Below are 17,733 nucleotides of genomic sequence, written 5' to 3' on the forward strand. Positions count from 1 at the left end.
ATTCCTTGAAAAGCCCCTTGACACCATGGAGTGCTGCAGTATCCTCAGCACGCTCTTTCATTTCTCTATGAGTAGACACCATCTGTTTAGTTCAAGTTCAAAGTTTATTGTCATGTGCACAGTAAGGAGACACGTTTCCCTGTACAATGAAATTCTTTCTTTGCTGTCCACACCAAATGACAAAACCAACGTATAAAGATAAACATAAATAATAAGTAGCAGATGGATAATAAGTAACAGAGGCAGCCTAAAGTATAAAAACAGAATAGAAGTATAAAGTGTAATTGTGCAGGTAGGTGTGTGATGGACACGTCCAATACAGTTGTGTGAGGTCGATAGAATGAGGTGGACCACAGTTATAAACTCCAGTCAGTTATTTAGGAGTCTGATGACCTTGGGAAAGAAAGAGTTCTTTAGCCTGGACGTCCTGCATTTCATACATCTATAGCTCCTGCCTGAGGGTAGAAGTGTGAACATTTCGTGTTGGGGGGTCCCTGAGGACCGAGGCAGTTCTCCTGCGGACTCTGCAGTTGTAGATAATAATAATTCTTTACATTTATATAGCGCTTTTCTCACTACTCAAAGCGCTCTCCACACTGGGAGGACACGGGAAGCGAACCCACAATCTCCTTACTGCAAAAGCAGCAGCGCCACCACTGTGCCACCTGTGAGAGATGCTCTGCAGACAGGGCAGTGGGGTCCTGGTGATCTTCTCAGCAGTCTTCACCACTCTCTACAGGTGTTTGCGGTCCATAGCTGTAGTGTTGCCGTACCACACGGTGATGCAGCTGGTCAAGATGCTCTCAATAATGCAGCTGTAAAAGTTGCCGAGGATCTTAGTCGACATACCAAACTTCCTCAGCCTCCTCAGAAAGTACAGCCGCTGTTGAGCCCTCTTGACCAGCTGTGTGGTGTTAAGTGTCCAAGTGAGGTCCTCACTGATGTAGATGCCCAGGTATTTAATGTTGCTCACCCTATCCACTACAAGCCCTCGGATGAACAGTGGCAGGTGAGGTCTCCTCTCCTTCCTCATGTCCACTATCATCTCCTTCGTCTTGTCTGTGTTGAGGGTGAGGTTGCTGTCCTCACACCATGACGCCAGACTGTCCACTTCATTCCCGCCAGTGATGTGTCCTATCACTGCGTTGTCGTCTGCGAACTTTAGGGTGATGTTATCTTTGTGGGAGGCGACACAGTCCTGGGTGAACAGGGTGTTGGCGATGGAGCTGATGACGCATCCCTGTGGAGTGCCTGTGTTTGTGATAATGGTGGCTGAAATCCTATTACCAATTCTCACAGACTGGGGCCTGCCAGTTAGAAAGTCTAGGAACCAGACACAGAGGGTGTGGTGCAGACCAAGTTCAGACAGTTTACGGGTGAGTTTATGGGGGATAACCGTGTTAAAGGCGGAGCATCCTGATGTAGGAGTCTTTGTTCTCCAGATGGGAGAGGGAATGATGTAGTACGGCCGCGATGGCATCTGAGGTGGACCTGTTGGCATACTGCAGGGGGTCCCGAGTGTCCGGTATGCTGTTCTGAATGTGGGCCAGCACCACTCTCTCAAAACACTTCATGATGATTGGAGTGAGTGCTACCGGCCTGTAATCATTCAGGCAGGTGGGTGGGCTTTTTTTTAGCAAGGGGGACGATGATCATAGTCTTAAAGCAGGATGGAATGATGCGCTGACTGAGGGAAAGGTTAAAGATGGAGCAGAGAACATCAGCCAGCTCGTTGGCACATGCTTGGAGAGCCCGCCCAGGGATGTTGTCTGGTCCTGCTGCTTTACAGGGGTTTACCTTCCTTAGTGCTTTGTGTACCTGACCTGAAGGGACCGTTGGGGTTAGAGGAGGGGGGTTGGGTGGTCCAGGTATGTGTGTGAGCCTCCACTCTGTGCTGTTGCTGGATGTCTCAAAGCGGGTGTAGAAAGTGTCGAGATCATCCGTCAGACTGTCAGTGGAAAAACAAGGAAAATAATAAAGGGTTCAACTCACTGCTTTCCAGACCACTCACTGTAACCCTGCTCAGATTCAGAGGTGCTGCCACATTTAGACTGAAGGGGCTCTTTGGAATTGAATCTCCGCCATACAGCACAGCCACATCTAAATTACCCTGGAGAAAAGGAAATAAAACCAGAGCTCAAGAACCCAAATTATCTAACAGTAATAATAAGCTGCAGATGAGGATAAAACCAGAGGTTACAACACAACAAGGCAGCTGAAGGGGAAGTAAAGTGTAAATAGGTCAGGTGGGGGAAAGGAAATCTGGAGGTGGGCTACCACAGACTTTTGGCAAAGAAATTGTCGGTACAGCTGATGTTCTCATAACGCCATCTTACTGACGGTATTTCTTACCTGCTGCTGGGGAGTGTACTTGACTGTATATGAATAATCGTAATTGTCAATGATGTCAAAATCCTGAACTGCATCTCTTTTGGAAGGGCTGCTAAACTTAACATCCAGGGGGGCTTTCCCTGCTCCTTTAGTGAAAACGGTAAAATGAGTCGGCTTCCCACTTTCCAAACCTGCAGGGCAAAGACAAGGCCATAAATGAAGTGCATTAGTTGATTTATTTACAATGGTAAGTCTCAACTCTGGAATACATTTTAAGAAAATAAATTAGACATGGAAACCCAAATTACAACAAATTCAGTCAGATTTTGTATAGTTATAAGTGCACATGCATTTTATATAGCATATTATCATACACCTTCACTCATTTTTTTGATTTGTAAAAGTAACAAAATGGAGGGACACGAAGGTAGGAGTGCTGCACTTATTGTCATTTCACTTTGTATTTTTGAATTTTATTTCTGTGCATTTCAACCATGTACTGTTCTTCTTAGGAGAAAATCAGTATTGCAGCAAGGCAGAATCTATACAGGCATCTACAGGGTGGCGCACGAAAAACTGAACCATCTCGATCTATTATACAGGCGGGTGCCGTCAGCAAAGAGCAGTATTCACGAGAAAAAATTGGGGTGTCTGGTGTGCGGTGTCTGCTACACGGATCGTGGGTCCCATATTTATTGAGTCAACAGTCAACACTGCCAGGTATATGGTAACCTTCGAATTTTGCACACAATTGACCCCTGAAGAACACGAGTACACTGTCTTTCAACAGGATGGAGCGACATGTTACACATCTCGCGAGTCACTTTCTCGAATTCACAACGTCTTCCCAGAGAAATGAACTGTCAGCAAAGGTTTGTGGCCACCAAGATCACCGAACCTTTCCACTTGCGGCTTTTATCTGTGGGGCAATCTGAAGGGAAAAGTGTATGTCAATAATCCAAAGACATTAGAGGAACTGAAGGACAATATTCGGAGTGAAACTGGAAAAATTGAAGCGGCTGAGCTGCGTCGTGCCTATGACAATATGGAGCGGCGTACAAAAAGGTGTATTGATGTACAAGGAAATCATTTCCAGCACCTCCTCTAATCAGTAAGTACATATTTTTGTATTGCATATCTTTCGTTTCATGTACGGGCTTAGAAACATACGTTGACGTTGGAGTCGGAGATGGTTCCGTTTTTCCTGAGCCACCCTGTATAAAGCATGATGCATTTGTGAGAATTCTTACCCCGTTTGTTCAATCCTGGACCTTCTGCTTTTACTTTACTGGCATCATGTGATGGTTCTACTTTAACATCAAAAGGACTGGTTGGAATTTCCTAAGAAAAGAAACACACAACTCATAGAAACTTACAGCACTAAAAAAAAAATGTAGAATATATGTGCCAAGGAGTATTATATATTCCCACCAGGAGGGCTTCAATGACAATTATCAAAGTAAATCAGCCCGGCATCACATATTTTTCCAAGTCTTAATGACCAACTAACTTTTCAATCTCTCCCTTCGTCTTCTTTAATGGAAATATTTTCTCATCCACTATCACATTTTCTCCTTTCATTTGCACAGACTTTGTTCCCTCCTATACTTGTTTACCTGCTTTTGCCTTTTCAGTTTGACACCTGATGAAGGCTATAGAGCTGAAATGTTCGGTCTTTTACCCTTTTTCCGTTCCAACACAGAAATAACCTTTAACCTTTTTTTTTCCTTGGTGGGTGTGCATTAACACTGTCCTTCACTAACTCCATTGAATTTAACTAATGGCGACTTACGACGCTCTATGTTACTCATTTTCGTCTCCTCTCTTACCTCACTGCCTTCCTTTCGTATCAAACCGACATTCAGCCTTTTAACTGCCATCTTTAAAACTCCTTAACCATCAAGTTATTCTGTACAGGTGACGCCATTACAGGATTTTACCTAAAATTCAGCCCATCACCCTTGTAGTCTGCCACATGCCAGAACAATAAATATGAAGAGCACCCTATTCTGGTTTTCCTGTAAACTCATGCTCTCCATGATATATTCCCTTAAACAACAACTTACACTCACAGATGGACCTGTCAAGGAAGCCAAGAGCCATCTGCATTTCAGTGCTCCTCAACATTTTTCTTTCCTCAACAACCACATTAGAACTTTGAATTCCAGGCCCTATTATGGCTTCCTCAACAAAAATAAGGACAGCAAACTCAACTGCTTATTAAAACACAAGCCAAAGAAGGAAACTTCCTCCATTCTCTCCAACAGGATGAACAATCACGACTCAGCAAAAATGCGTCTTTCATTCCGGTGCCAAAAATGTTGGCTAATCCTGAAGTGTCCATTGACCTTAACTGCTTTTAGATCAGGATTTGTCTCACGGCACATTTTGCAAGAGAAACCAACACTGTGAGAGCGAGTGATCCTGTCTCTGGAATCATCAGCTTCATTAATCCCATTCAGTTATTCTGGACATTTTGCATCTAATGATATTTTATGATATTTTCATCAGTCAGTGCTAATTCACTTCCACCATTTTCTATATATATGTTTCTATTTATGATTATTAATGCAGTATTATATTGTTTGCTTTGCATTTAATTGTTGTGCTATAAAGTTCTGAAGTACAGGGCGAGTCAAAATTATGTTAACATTTGAATGGCGGAAACAATTCATTCACAAAACATACTTTATATGTGCAAGATGATTTACAGGAATGTCTCAATCTGTTCCCCATCATGTTCAATACATATACCCTATGTGGCACATAAATTGCCCACAAAAACTGTATATAACTATATACTTAGCAGTGCCACTAATGTTAACATAATTTTGCCTCACCCTGGCAGCCTGGCCAGGAGAAAAACACTGAGAAGGTTCTTAGATTCCATAGATTTCAACAAAACATGCGGTTAACCTTCTAGTTTAGGGGTGCCCACACTTTTTCGGCTTGCGAGCTTCTTTTAAAATGACCAGGTCAAAATGATCTACCTACATTAAAAATGTTTATATATATATATATATATATATATATATATATAGCATAGTTTTACTGTCAAATAATGCAAAGAGTATGCGACACGTGTTTCATTCTAATTCTGGGCTCCCTCTCAGGGATCGAACCTCGGACGTCAGCGTCAGAGGTGAAGCCTCTTCTTTAACAGGTATGACCACCCTAACCCACTCTCACTCTCACCTTGGAGTACTGCACCCTCCACACATCCTTCTGCTGATACCAGCATAGGAGAGACATCCCCACCCATAATTACAACAGCGCAAGTGAGCAGAGAGCTGAGGAGACTTCGTGCCAGCAAAGCAGCGGGTCCAGATGGAGTATCGCCATGACTGCTGAAGGTCTGTGCATCGGAGCTGGGGGGTCCTCTACAGCGCAACTTCAACCTGAGCCTGGAACAGGGGAGAGCCCCGAGGCTTTGGAAAACATCTTGTATCACCCCAGTCCCAAAGGTATCACGTCCTAGTGAGCTGAATGACTTTCAGCCTGTTGCTCTGACATCACATGTGATGAAGACCATGGAGAGGCTGCTGCTTCACCACCTTAGGCCACAGGTTCAACACGCCCTTGACCCTCTGCAGTTTGCATATCAGGAGAAGATGGGAGCGGAGGATGCCATCATCTATATGCTACACCAATCCCTCTCTCACTTGGACAGAGGCAGTGGTGCTGTAAGAATTATGTTTCTAGAAATCTCTAGCGCCTTCAACACAATCCAACCTCTGCTCCTTAGGGACAAGCTGACAGAGATGGGATTAGATTCATACCTAGTGGCATGGATCGTGGACTATCTTACACACAGACCTCAGTATGTGCGTCTTGGGAACTGCACGTCTGACATTGTGGTCAGCAACACAGGAGCGCCACAAGGGACTGTACTTTCTCCGGTCCTGTTCAGCCTATATACATCGGACTTCCAATACAACTCGGAGTCCTGCCATGTGCAAAAGTTCACTGATGACACTGCTATCGTGGGCTACATCAGGAATGGGCTGGAGGATGAGTATAGGAACCTAATCAATGACTTTGTTAAATGGTGCGACTCAAACCACCTACACCTGAACACCAGCAAAACCAAGGAGCTGGTGGTGGATTTTAGGAGGCCCAGACCCCTCATAGACCCTGTGATCATCAAAGGTGACTGTGTGCAGAGGGTGCAGACCTATAAATACCTGGGAGTGCAGCTGGATGATAAACTGGACTGGACTGCCAATACTGATGCTCTGTGTAAGAAAGGACAGAGCCGACTATACTTCCTTAGAAGGCTGGCGTCCTTCAACATCTGCAATAAGATGCTGCAGATGTTCTATCAGACAGTTGTGGCGAGCGCCCTCTTCTACGCGGTGGTGTACTGGGGAGGCAGCATTAAGAGGAAAGACGCCTCACACCTGAACAAACTGGTGATGAAGGCAGGCTCTATTGTTGGCACGGAGCTGGACAGTTTGACATCCGTGACAGAGCGACGGGTGCTGAGCAGACTCCTGTCAATCATGGAGAATCCACTGCATCCACTGAGCAGGATCATCTCCAGACAGAGGAGCAGCTTCAGAGACAGACTGCTGTCACTGTCCTGCTCCACTGACAGACTGAGGAGATCGTTCCTCCATCACACTATGCGACTCTTCAATTCCACCTGGGGGGGTAAACGTTAACATTTAACATTATACAAAGTTATTGTCTGTTTTTCACCTGCATTATTATCAATCTTTAATTTAATATTATTTATTGTATCAGTATGCTGCTGCTGGAGAATGTGAATTTCCCATTGGGATTAATAAAGTATCTATCTATCTATCTATCTTTACTTTGCGTCATGGCGTGTGTTTCGTTTATTTGACAGCATGTAGATTGTGATTCAGACTACGAATGCCATGAATGTAATTATCCCAATCTGATTGTATGGGTGGTTACCTACCAGGTAACGCTTGTGGTTGGTCTGCAAGTCGGCAAACATCTGCCACGGTGCCCTCTTCAATTACGAGAAGCAGATCATAGAATGTTGCATAGTTTTACTGTCAAATAATGCAAAGAGTATGCGACACGTGTTTCACCCTAATTCTGGGCTCATCAGGCATACACATTCACTGCACTCCCTCTCGGGGATCGAACCTCAGCATCAGAGGCGAAGCCACGACGTGTGGTTCGTTTATTTGACAGCATGCAGATCGGGGTAATTACATTCATGGCATTCGTAGTCTGAATCACAATCTGATTGTATGGGCACATGTGGGATGACCAGTGTGTTAGAAGAAGAGAGATCTCAGACTGGCTGCCCTGTATGTCAATCAAGTGGCAAATGCCATAGGGAGGACATATAGACTAACATTGGAAAAAAAAATCTACCTGCACTACCTTTCCGATCTACCGGTCGATCGCGATCGACGTATTGGGCACCCCTGTTCTAGTTAGTAACTGATTGGCTTATTATCAAATTATATCTTAAAAGTTTCAAAAAGTGTTACCACACCCAGGGATTTGAGAACCTCAGTATAAATGAACCCCAGACACGCTGAAGAATCACCACCACCACCTCTGACCCGCTCAGCCCTGGGACATCTGAATAGCTGTCCTTTGTAACAACTACCCCTCCTTGTTGTGTTTTCAAGGTGGCACTGTGAACAGAAAGACCTTTCCACAGTGTGATTCCCGGGTGCTAGATACAGGCTTGTTTCAGGGTACTCTGACATTCCCTTAACATCCGAAGGATGTGCCAGGTTGACTAACTGGTAGATATGAACTAAATGTGTAAGTAAGTGTGAGGGGTGGTTCCTGCCTTGAACCTGCTCCCACCATGATGCTCTATTGGAATGAGCACCCTTGTACATAAATGGATGATAGGTGCATGAATGCAATGTCTGCTTTACTATCATGGTATCAAGTGAAAAGATTAGATGCATACCGTATGCCACCAGAGATAAACTGAAGAGGTTTCTTACCACACCAGCAAAAAGCACTTTGATGGTGTACAAGCCAGCAGCTTGTGGAACATACTTCACAGTGATCGTGTCATTAGCATTAGGGATGATGTCAAAGCTAATGTCTTCTTCTGTATCACTGATTACATGGGGGGCACACTTGATCCCAACACTGACATCACCTGAAATAATAATAATAATTAAAAAAGGAAGTTAGAACAGCGCATCTCTCCTCAGTGCTGATGAGCCCAACTTTAGCTTAAAACGTGCAGCAAGATGGAGAAGGGAGAGCTCAGATGTCATACTAGCTATAAAAACAAAAAAGATTTATTATCCAACACAGTTCTGATTTTTTTGCATAGCTCAGACAATTTTAATGCACCAAGCCTAAAAATCAAAAATCAAATACAGACTGACTACTGTTAAGTTTAATATGGGGAGTTTGATTCCTGCTGCCCCAGTCTAAACAGCTTAAGAGCGTAGATCAGTTGTTCTTGTTCAACATACCAATTTCAGGAGACCTACTCTGTACCGAGCATAATCCTTATATCATGAAATACAAACTTGTGGATTCTAAACATGCTGCGGAGCAGTGACTCAATCAAAGCAAAAAAGAAAACAAAAACATACATCTCTCTATTATAAAACAAATCTTGTGAAGAGACATGATCTTTGGAAGAGAGACAGAGAGACACCTTCACGTCCCGCGAGACGGACAAGTCACGTCATACTTACAAACCTTTGGAAGCAAGTCCCGTGATACACATGCAGAGCAAGTTAGAAATGAGAGTAAAACTCACATTAGCGCAAACAAACGGAAAATACAACTTGGTGAAATAACGGAACAGCGAAAAAAGATCACATAGTGCTTGAGGATATCTGGGGGACAAGAGAGACAAGGAAGTGAGACTAAAGGACAGCTGCTGTACCGGCTTTTAAACGTTCGAAGTGCCGCACGAGACGCAGATCACGCGGCACGGCAGCAGCAGCAAATCGAGCAAAGAGGAGGTAAAAAAAAAAAAAAAAAAAAAAAAAAAAACTATTATTTGTTTCCCATTGTATCACCGCTTAAAGGGGGGTTTCGGAGGAGCGACTGCATCTCCTTGGAGTGTGTTCAGCCCACCTCTTCACAGCGGGGTGGGGTGGGGTGGGGGGAAGGGGTAGGCGAGCAAAGTGCAGAAAATGCGGCACGGCAGCAAGCTAGCAGCTGATCGAGCAAAGAGGAGGAAAAAAAAAAAAAAAAACTGTCTCCCATTGTATCACCGCTTAAGAGGGGTTTCGGAGGAGCGGCCGTGTCTCCTTGGGGTGCGTTCAGCCCTCCTCTTCACAACTGCATGTAGCCGTAGAGTAAAGATCGCATTAGCGCAACCAAACGGAAAACATTACTCGGTGAAATAACGGAGCAGCGAAAAAAGATCGAATAACTGTTTGAGGATGTCTGGGGGAGAAGAGAGACAAGGCAGTGACTTTTAAATGTTCGAGGCGCCGCACAAGGCGCAGATCACATGGTGCAGCAGCAGCTGATCGAGCAAAGAGGAGGTTAAAAAAAAAAAAAAAAAACCTATTTGTATCCCATTGTATCGCCGTTTAAGAGGGGGTCTCGGAGGAGCGGCCACATCTCCTTGGGGTGCGTTCAGCCCCCCACTTCACAATGGCGTGTAGCGCGGGGGGGAGGGGGGAGAATAAGGACAGTTTATTAATTTCAAATACATATTCTGTAATCAGTGCTGACACTATATCTCCACCCTGACATGTGTCAAAATTGAAACTGCACACAAGATAGCACTATTTGTTTTTGAATGTGTGGCACCCGGCTGGGGTTCATGCCTGGCCGGGATGCCCAGGAGGACCGGAGGAGGGCTTGTGCCTCCTCCAGAACATGAGGGGGCCATGGGTACAGAGCATGGAAGCTCTACCCCGTAGGGGCCCGTGGTCACCGCCAGGGGGCGCCCTGACGCCTTGGGAGCCCTGGACCTCAGCACTGAGGGGGGGAAGAGGATTGGGGACACCCGGAGGACTTCCGGATACACCACCAGAGCTTCCGCCACACAGGGGTGTGGCTACAGAAGCTCCTCAGGATGCACCTGGAGTCCATCCAGGGTGTATAAAAGGGGCCGCCTCCCTCCAGTCATTGGCAAGAGTCGGGAGGAGTAGGACGAAGCTCGGAGGAGAGGAGGTGGACCTGAGAGACTGAAGGCATTGTGTTGTGTGGCCAAGGACTGAAGGGGAGATTGGTGCCAAGGCACTGGGTTGTGCTCACGGTAAGGATAGATAGATAGATAGATAGATAGATAGATAGATAGATAGATAGATAGATAGATAGATAGATAGATAGATAGATAGATAGATAGATAGATAGATAGATAGATAGATAGATAGATACTGTAGATTTTAATGTTAGTGTAGTCAGCAGGATAGATAGATAGATAGATAGATAGATAGATAGATAGATAGATAGATAGATAGATAGATAGATAGATAGATAGATAGATAGATAGATAGATAGACAGACAGACAGACAGACAGACAGACAGACAGACAGACAGACAGACACTTTATTAATCCCAATGGGGAAATTCACAATAGTAGTGTATAATAAACGTGCAGTGGACTTTAAAATGCTCTCCGTCTGTCTGTGTCCGGGTCATAATCCACAAATGGCTTAAGCATAATAATTTGACCCCGATCACACTCAATATTCCTCTGTCCAGTGTACCCCAGTGACAACAACTATTCAGAGACAATGTAGATAAATGCATTGACAGCCACTGTACACATCAATACGTTTAAGTTGCAGAGGTTAATAAAAGTCCAATGATGCTGGCAAACTGCGCACTGTGCAGTTATTTATCATCGGACTAACAAGACTTATTGCCACCTGAACAAAGATGATGTTTTTTGATTTCTCTAGTACCTTTAATACAATCCAGACACTCCGTTAAGAAGTAAACTCAGAGATATGCATGTGGACTAACCTGTGACCTGTTATCGATTGTCATTAGGTCATTGAGATAGCCTCTGACACAGTTATTTGAACCGAGGGTTTACTGTATGCACTAATGTGTCATCTCCTATTTGAAACAAAAGACTCACATTTAAATCCTCTATCTGTCTACATGGCCACCCCCAATACACATCTTTTCAGTTTTGCTTGTGTATTTTAAATAACCTATATCCACTTCTTCTCCTTTCCGTCTCTCACCTAGCCAGTTTTACAGGTTACTACTGAACAGCAGGAGCACAACGCATACAATATGGTGGTGGCCTTTGGCAGAATCGTGCCTTCTATGTAACACTCTTGACATTTGCTTTACTATTTTCAGCTTGTGCTGAGCAGCCAAAGTTTATGTCAAGCTTAAAAAGTTTCTGGCATAACCAGTTATGATTACCACAAACAGTTGGATCAGAAACTCAGTTGCGTTGATTTACTTGCAGAGCACACCAGAATGCATATTTCAGATATGGCAGAGTGGTAGTCAGAGGAAATGTAGCATACTTGTTAAAATCAGGAAGAGTAGATAGGAAGCAGAACTGCCTAGCGGCTGGCATGCAAATGTGAAATAATCAATAGTAAAAAGGAAAGGTGTACAAGCATGGCTTGTGCCGTCAAGTAGGTCTTGAATGTCATGACACCTAGAAATCATTTTGGGTTTGGTGAGACAGTAACACTACAATAGCCATTCATTTCGAATCAACTGGCTGCTCCTGAGACACTCACGTTACTGTTTTCATATTCAGCAGGGAGACGATGGCGTAAGAGTGCCTTTACACTGTTACCTATAGTTTCTTCACATTATTGTAAAGCTAGTTTTTTTTATATACAGTAAAACCTCTGGTTACAAACGTTTTGGAACACGTACAAATCGGGTTACGATCAAAAAGTTCGGAAAACTTTTGCATCTGTTCACGACCGGGTGGCGAACAAAAACACTGGCGGCCAGCCAGTTTCCCTTCTGGTTCGTACGTGCCGATGATTTACGCACGTGTTCAGTCTCTCCCTGTACATTGTTCTCAGTCAGACGTGCTTCCATTCGCTGTGAACTCTGTGCTCTATTTCATGTGCTTTTGCATTCATTTTGCTATTAACCATGGCCTCTAAGCAAGTGAAGAGTGGTAGTGTTGGTGAGAAGAAAGGTTCGAAGAAAATTGAAATCGAATTAAAGAAAGAAATTATTAACCTCATGGAAGGTTAGTTTTCTTGGTTGTTTTTGTATAAATTAAGGATTTTTCAAATTTTCATTTTTTTCCCTATGCTTAATAAAACTCATTTTAAAAAAAAGTGTTTATAGCGAGCGGTTCGTAAGGCTATTAGCGTGAACTTGCAATGTTAGTTTTCTCTGTTGTTCAAGGTTTTCTCAGTGTTATTCAATGTTTTTACATTTAGTTTACTATTACACTGTGCATTCTATGGTATAATTAACTATTTTTGTTCTTAAAAATCTTTGAAAAAAAATATCTCTTATATACAGTATGTTTCTCTTCTGGTTCGTCCTGCTTCCACTTCAAAATCGGTCCGCCCACACGCAGCCGACACGGCATTTCGCGATTCCTATTCGTCCTCTTCCATGTCATGCACTATACTGGCCTGCTGAGCGTAATACATACAAGTACTCGAGGTGCTACCACAACGGTAAAGTAGCTTTACCACCTTTGCGGGAGCCACCTGTGTCTTTACAACAGCTTCTTACACAGCAAACATCAGAAGCTAAAAATGATCGTGAACACATTCGAGAATACAACTCTTCTCTAGCGTTTGCTTCCATGGGTGCACAGATAACTCAACCTCCTGGCCATGGACCATACTGTTTTAAAATAAACGGGCAAATGAATCACCAAATCTCTGCACTATATGCTAACACTTCTACCTTTCCAGGATATGGACAGTTGTATGTTTTTGACACAGTGCAAGCTACTGAAGTACGCTTAGAAAATAAAGCAAACTCTGCATGCAGCAAAAATGTGCTTCTCCAGCTAGATTCCATGCTCAGAACCATCAACCCCTTCGCCAAATCATACAAACACATGCATGAAATCACTCAGTCCAATCCAACAGCATCTGTACGAATGGTTTTCAAGGAAAACCATAGGCAGGATTTACGACGATACAATGCCCCGACATGTCACACCGATGTTGCAGCGATTTTCGTCGGAGAAGATGGCGAACTGCCTGCCGAAAGGGACATTTGCATCTATCCCATAGGCAACTGCTATAAACAGATTTCCACGCTCAATATGAACTGCGATCCTATGGCTTACCCACTTTTATTCCCTTACGGAGACATTGGATGGTACAAAGATTTACAACATGTTCCCGATAAAAGAAGCGTCAAGCAAATAAGGCTTACACAATGCCAATTTTACGCGTACAGATTAGCAATGAGAAATACATTTAGTATTTTGCACTTCAGCGGCCAACTATTCCAGCAGTACGTCGTAGATGCGTATGTTAAAACAGAGGGTGCGCGTCTCAACTATCTCAGATTACATCAACAAGATCTGCGTGTGGAACAATACAAAGGACTATCAGATGCACTGCAAGCAAACGCTGAAAATAACAACATACATATAGGCAAAATAATCATATTACTGTCCACATTTACAGGAAGTCCAAGATACATGCAACTAAACTATCAGGATGCCATGGCCATAGTACGTAAATTCGGAAAGCCTGATTTATTTATCACTTTCACATGTAATCCTGCTTGGCCGGAAATTCTACATGCACTGTCGGATACCCAAAGACCACAGCACAGACCTGATACCAGTCTTCAGCCACGGTTAGTTGTACATAGCTTTTTCTAGAGTTAGATCTTTCGACTCATTATCTGTCGTCTCCACCAAAACACCTATGCACAATTGTGTCTTTCAAGAAGTATTTATTTCTTCTGGATTTCTGAATTCCTTTCTCACCATTTTCCGTTCCTATTCTTACACCGGCGTATGTTATGGCGGGCGTCAGCTAGTATTTACATACAGTTCGTATGGTCTGGAATGGATTAATTGTATTTACATACAATCTTATGGGGACAATTAGTTCGGGTCACGACCAAATCGGGTTGCGACCAAAGTTTTGGAACAAATTACGGTCGTGACCAGAGGTTCCACTGTAGTCAGTTGTTTTGTATTATTATTTTTTTTGCACCTCTCGTGTTTCCTATCCATTTAAAACCTTAATTTACTTGTCTGAAATGCCACCATAAAAGTGAATCTGACCTGAACTGGCAGGCTGACCTAAAACCTGTGTACTTCTTCACCCTTTGGTTCCTCACACTGCGGTACCCTAATATACATACCTTCACCTGCTTCAGTGCAGTCCACTGTGAAAAGTGTGGGCTCATTGGCCTTCAGGCCAGAGCGCTTCACCCCTGGACCAGACACTCTCACATTCTGAGGATAGCTCCCTTTACCAACATTGACCTGTGGGAGATGAGACAAGAGGTGCTAGTGTGAAAGGCATCACATGGGTGAAAGAAAAATGAGTTAGAATGGAAAAAAGAAATACAAAGGTGCAAACAACGGAAACAAAATTGTTATAGTTCTAGATTTAGCTGCTTCTCGGTCCATTCTGGACTACTTCTTTTTAAGATTCAACCCACTATTCACTTAAACTAACTTGTACACAAGCTGCACAACACCCACTCCATGTGCTGATGATGCCAGGAGGAGACTCCTTTTTTTCCATTAGCTAAATTATGTCAGAAATGGTTGGATTTCTGTACCCTGAATGGACTGCTTGGCACATTCACTCCACCCCAGGCGACAGCTATTGTGTGCTTGATTGGAACAACAGGAGTATAAGAACAGTCAAAGGTCCCATCTCCTCGCTCATTCACCTGGACATCTACAGGCGACCCTTCCACATTCTGTCAGAAAAAGAAAAATGGCAAAGATCAGCACCAGAAAAAAACAATTCGGGATCAGAATTTTCAGAAACTTGCTATTCAAAGAATTATATCAAATAAAGTCTAATTGATTACCTGGCTCTCATGGGAAAGCTTCTTATAACTATGCTTTTTTTTTTTTTTTTTTAAACCTACTATATAAAATAAACAAGGGGGCTACGCCCCCTGCTCGCTTCGCTTGCCTACCCCTGGCGTTGGGTATCCTGAAATACATTAGTCGAGCTCGTTCGTTTTGGAGCCGTGCCCACTTTGCCCGCGGCATTTCAGAGGCGCATTGTAGGCACCTGCGTTCATTGATTTTATCCAGGCAGGCTTGTGTTTGTATATCCGTCAGTTTAGCTCGTTTGTTTTGAACCCGTGCCTGCTTTGCTTCCGCAGTTTCAGACGCGCGTTGTAGGCGCCTGCGTTCATTGATCTTATCCAGGTGGGCTCGTGTAATATATTTAATTTTATATATATATTTTTTTTTTTATTTCTGCCACTAGGGGGCTCCGCCCCCTGCTCGCTTCGCTCGCCAAACCCTGGTCTTGGGTAACCCGAAATAGATTTGAAAGAGATTATTTATCTCCGTCAGTTGTGGTCTTTCGTTTTGAACCCGTGCCTGCTTTGCTTCCGCAGTTTCAGACGCGCGTTGTAGGCGCCTGCGTTCATTGATCTTATCCAGGTGGGCTCGTGTAATATATTTAATTTTATATATATATTTTTTTTTTTATTTCTGCCACTAGGGGGCTCCGCTCGCCAAACCCTGGTCTTGGGTAACCCGAAATAGATTTGAAAGAGATTATTTATCTCCGTCAGTTGTGGTCTTTCGTTTTGAACCCGTGCCTGCTTTGCTTCTGCAGTTTCAGACGCGCGTTGTAGGCGCCTGCGTTCATTAATCTTATCCAGGTGGGCTCGTGTTTGTATCATTGAGCTGTATTGTGTTTGAATTTGGTGTAAAGCGTTCAGCGGTTTGTACAATCCCAAGCAGCACATTATCCCTAACTTCACTCCGCAGTAGTGCCACTCACAATATGGCGGTGACACCTGTGCCTTTCGTACTATCTTTGTGGACCTGTGGGGCCTCCGTAGCCTCGTCCGTTTGACTCTGAGGTGCAGCGTAGAATCCTCTTGTTTGTGTGGCTGTGGCGTTAGCTATGGGCGCGTTGTTGCTTCATTTCTCATTCACGTTAGGTGAGCTGTTTCGTTTTTGGGCCGTGACTCCTTCGCTCGCGGTTTATGAGACGCGCGCTTTAGGCGCCTGCGCAGTACGTCTCATGGTCCCATCGCCGTGTCCCTGCGTCCATATCCGATTTATTCTGGGTTAGTAAATATGGATAAGAATTATACTCTATATATAACAAATGTTTGCTACTAGGAATGCTTCTTATTATAGTGTTTTTCCTAAAAGGCAGTAATAAAATAAATCCTGACTAATTATTTCCAACACCTGGCTCCCAGCAGACTTGACTCATGTGAATAGTACCAGTAGTCAAAGGTAATTATTTAAAACAGACGTTCAGACTCTCTAAACTACACAAGTCCACTAAACTAGGTGTCCTGCTTAACACAAGGAACTTTGCAGGCTGGACACCAAGTCTCTGCCTGTCCCTTTAACAATAAACTACTGGTGCACCCATCAGGCAGCTTTATGTTATATTATAGCCAAGGCATGTTCCACGGCTTCCGTTTTTATTTTCCTTTTTTGTATCTTTTTTGCTCATTTTATTATTGTTTATTGTAAGTAAGTATTTTTGTATTGTTTATTTACTATTTAATTTTTTTTATTATTTTGTACCATTCTCCTGTGTTCCTTATAGTTTGTGGGTGGAACTCCCAAGAGATTTTGCCTTACAAATGTCATTGCTGAAGAACTGCCCTCAGCTTTTATATTCTCAAGTTGACAGTGGACCTTTCAGTGGTTCGTTAACATTCACAAAGCACAAGTTGTGATGGACGGTCGGCGTTTCAGTCTGGCCGGGACGTCCCTCAACAGAGAAAAGGAGGAAAAGTAGCCTTTTCAGGGCACTGCATCCCCCAGGACGCTAGATGGCAGCTTCCCTGGATGGAAATGGTTCCCCAGATTCCCTCAGGGCATCATGGGACATGGAGTCCGTTTCGTCAGCCCTGTTGGATGTCGTGGGTGCTGCCAGGAGGAGCTCACCAAGAACCTGGGGACTATTATTGGTACAACAACCCAGAAGTACTTCGGAGTCACGAGGACGGAAGCCGCAGTGGGATACTTGAAGAAAGAGGATATGGCGTTTGACCCAGAGAAGGAATACTTCCGGGTCATGGACTATAAAAGGACTCTGGGAATACCAGCAAGCCGAGCTGGAGTTGGGTGGTAGAGGAACGGAGTTGCTTGAGTGGAGGATTTGTGTTATTGTGATTATTGATTATTATTGTATTATTGGAAGAATTGTGGAATGTGCGGTGCTTTGTGCACTATAACTGAAGAATATTATTAAAGAAATTATTCCTGCTGTTTTAATTGTGTGTCTTGGACGTCCGTCTGGTGGGTTCAACGGGGCAACAGCGACCCCTAGTGTCCACAAGGTATTTTTATGGATTGAGTTTTCTGTTTTATTGGA

General features: G+C 43.7%; 1 protein-coding gene across 1 annotated transcript in view; it reads right to left on the minus strand.

The window, feature by feature from the left end:
• Positions 1–17,733, minus strand: part of LOC114668700 (filamin-B) — a 245,519-nt gene that overhangs the window by 84,849 nt on the left and 142,937 nt on the right. Inside the window, exons 14-19 of the mRNA XM_028824598.2 lie at positions 14,978–15,121; positions 14,552–14,675; positions 8,280–8,440; positions 3,582–3,672; positions 2,353–2,522; positions 1,993–2,110 (exon numbers count right to left, since the gene is read on the minus strand). Of these exons, the coding sequence (XP_028680431.1) occupies positions 1,993–2,110; positions 2,353–2,522; positions 3,582–3,672; positions 8,280–8,440; positions 14,552–14,675; positions 14,978–15,121 (808 nt within the window). The remainder of the gene's footprint in view (positions 1–1,992; positions 2,111–2,352; positions 2,523–3,581; positions 3,673–8,279; positions 8,441–14,551; positions 14,676–14,977; positions 15,122–17,733) is intronic.

Source organism: Erpetoichthys calabaricus, chromosome 18, assembly GCF_900747795.2.
Source record: "Erpetoichthys calabaricus chromosome 18, fErpCal1.3, whole genome shotgun sequence".
Taxonomy (NCBI): domain Eukaryota; kingdom Metazoa; phylum Chordata; class Cladistia; order Polypteriformes; family Polypteridae; genus Erpetoichthys; species Erpetoichthys calabaricus.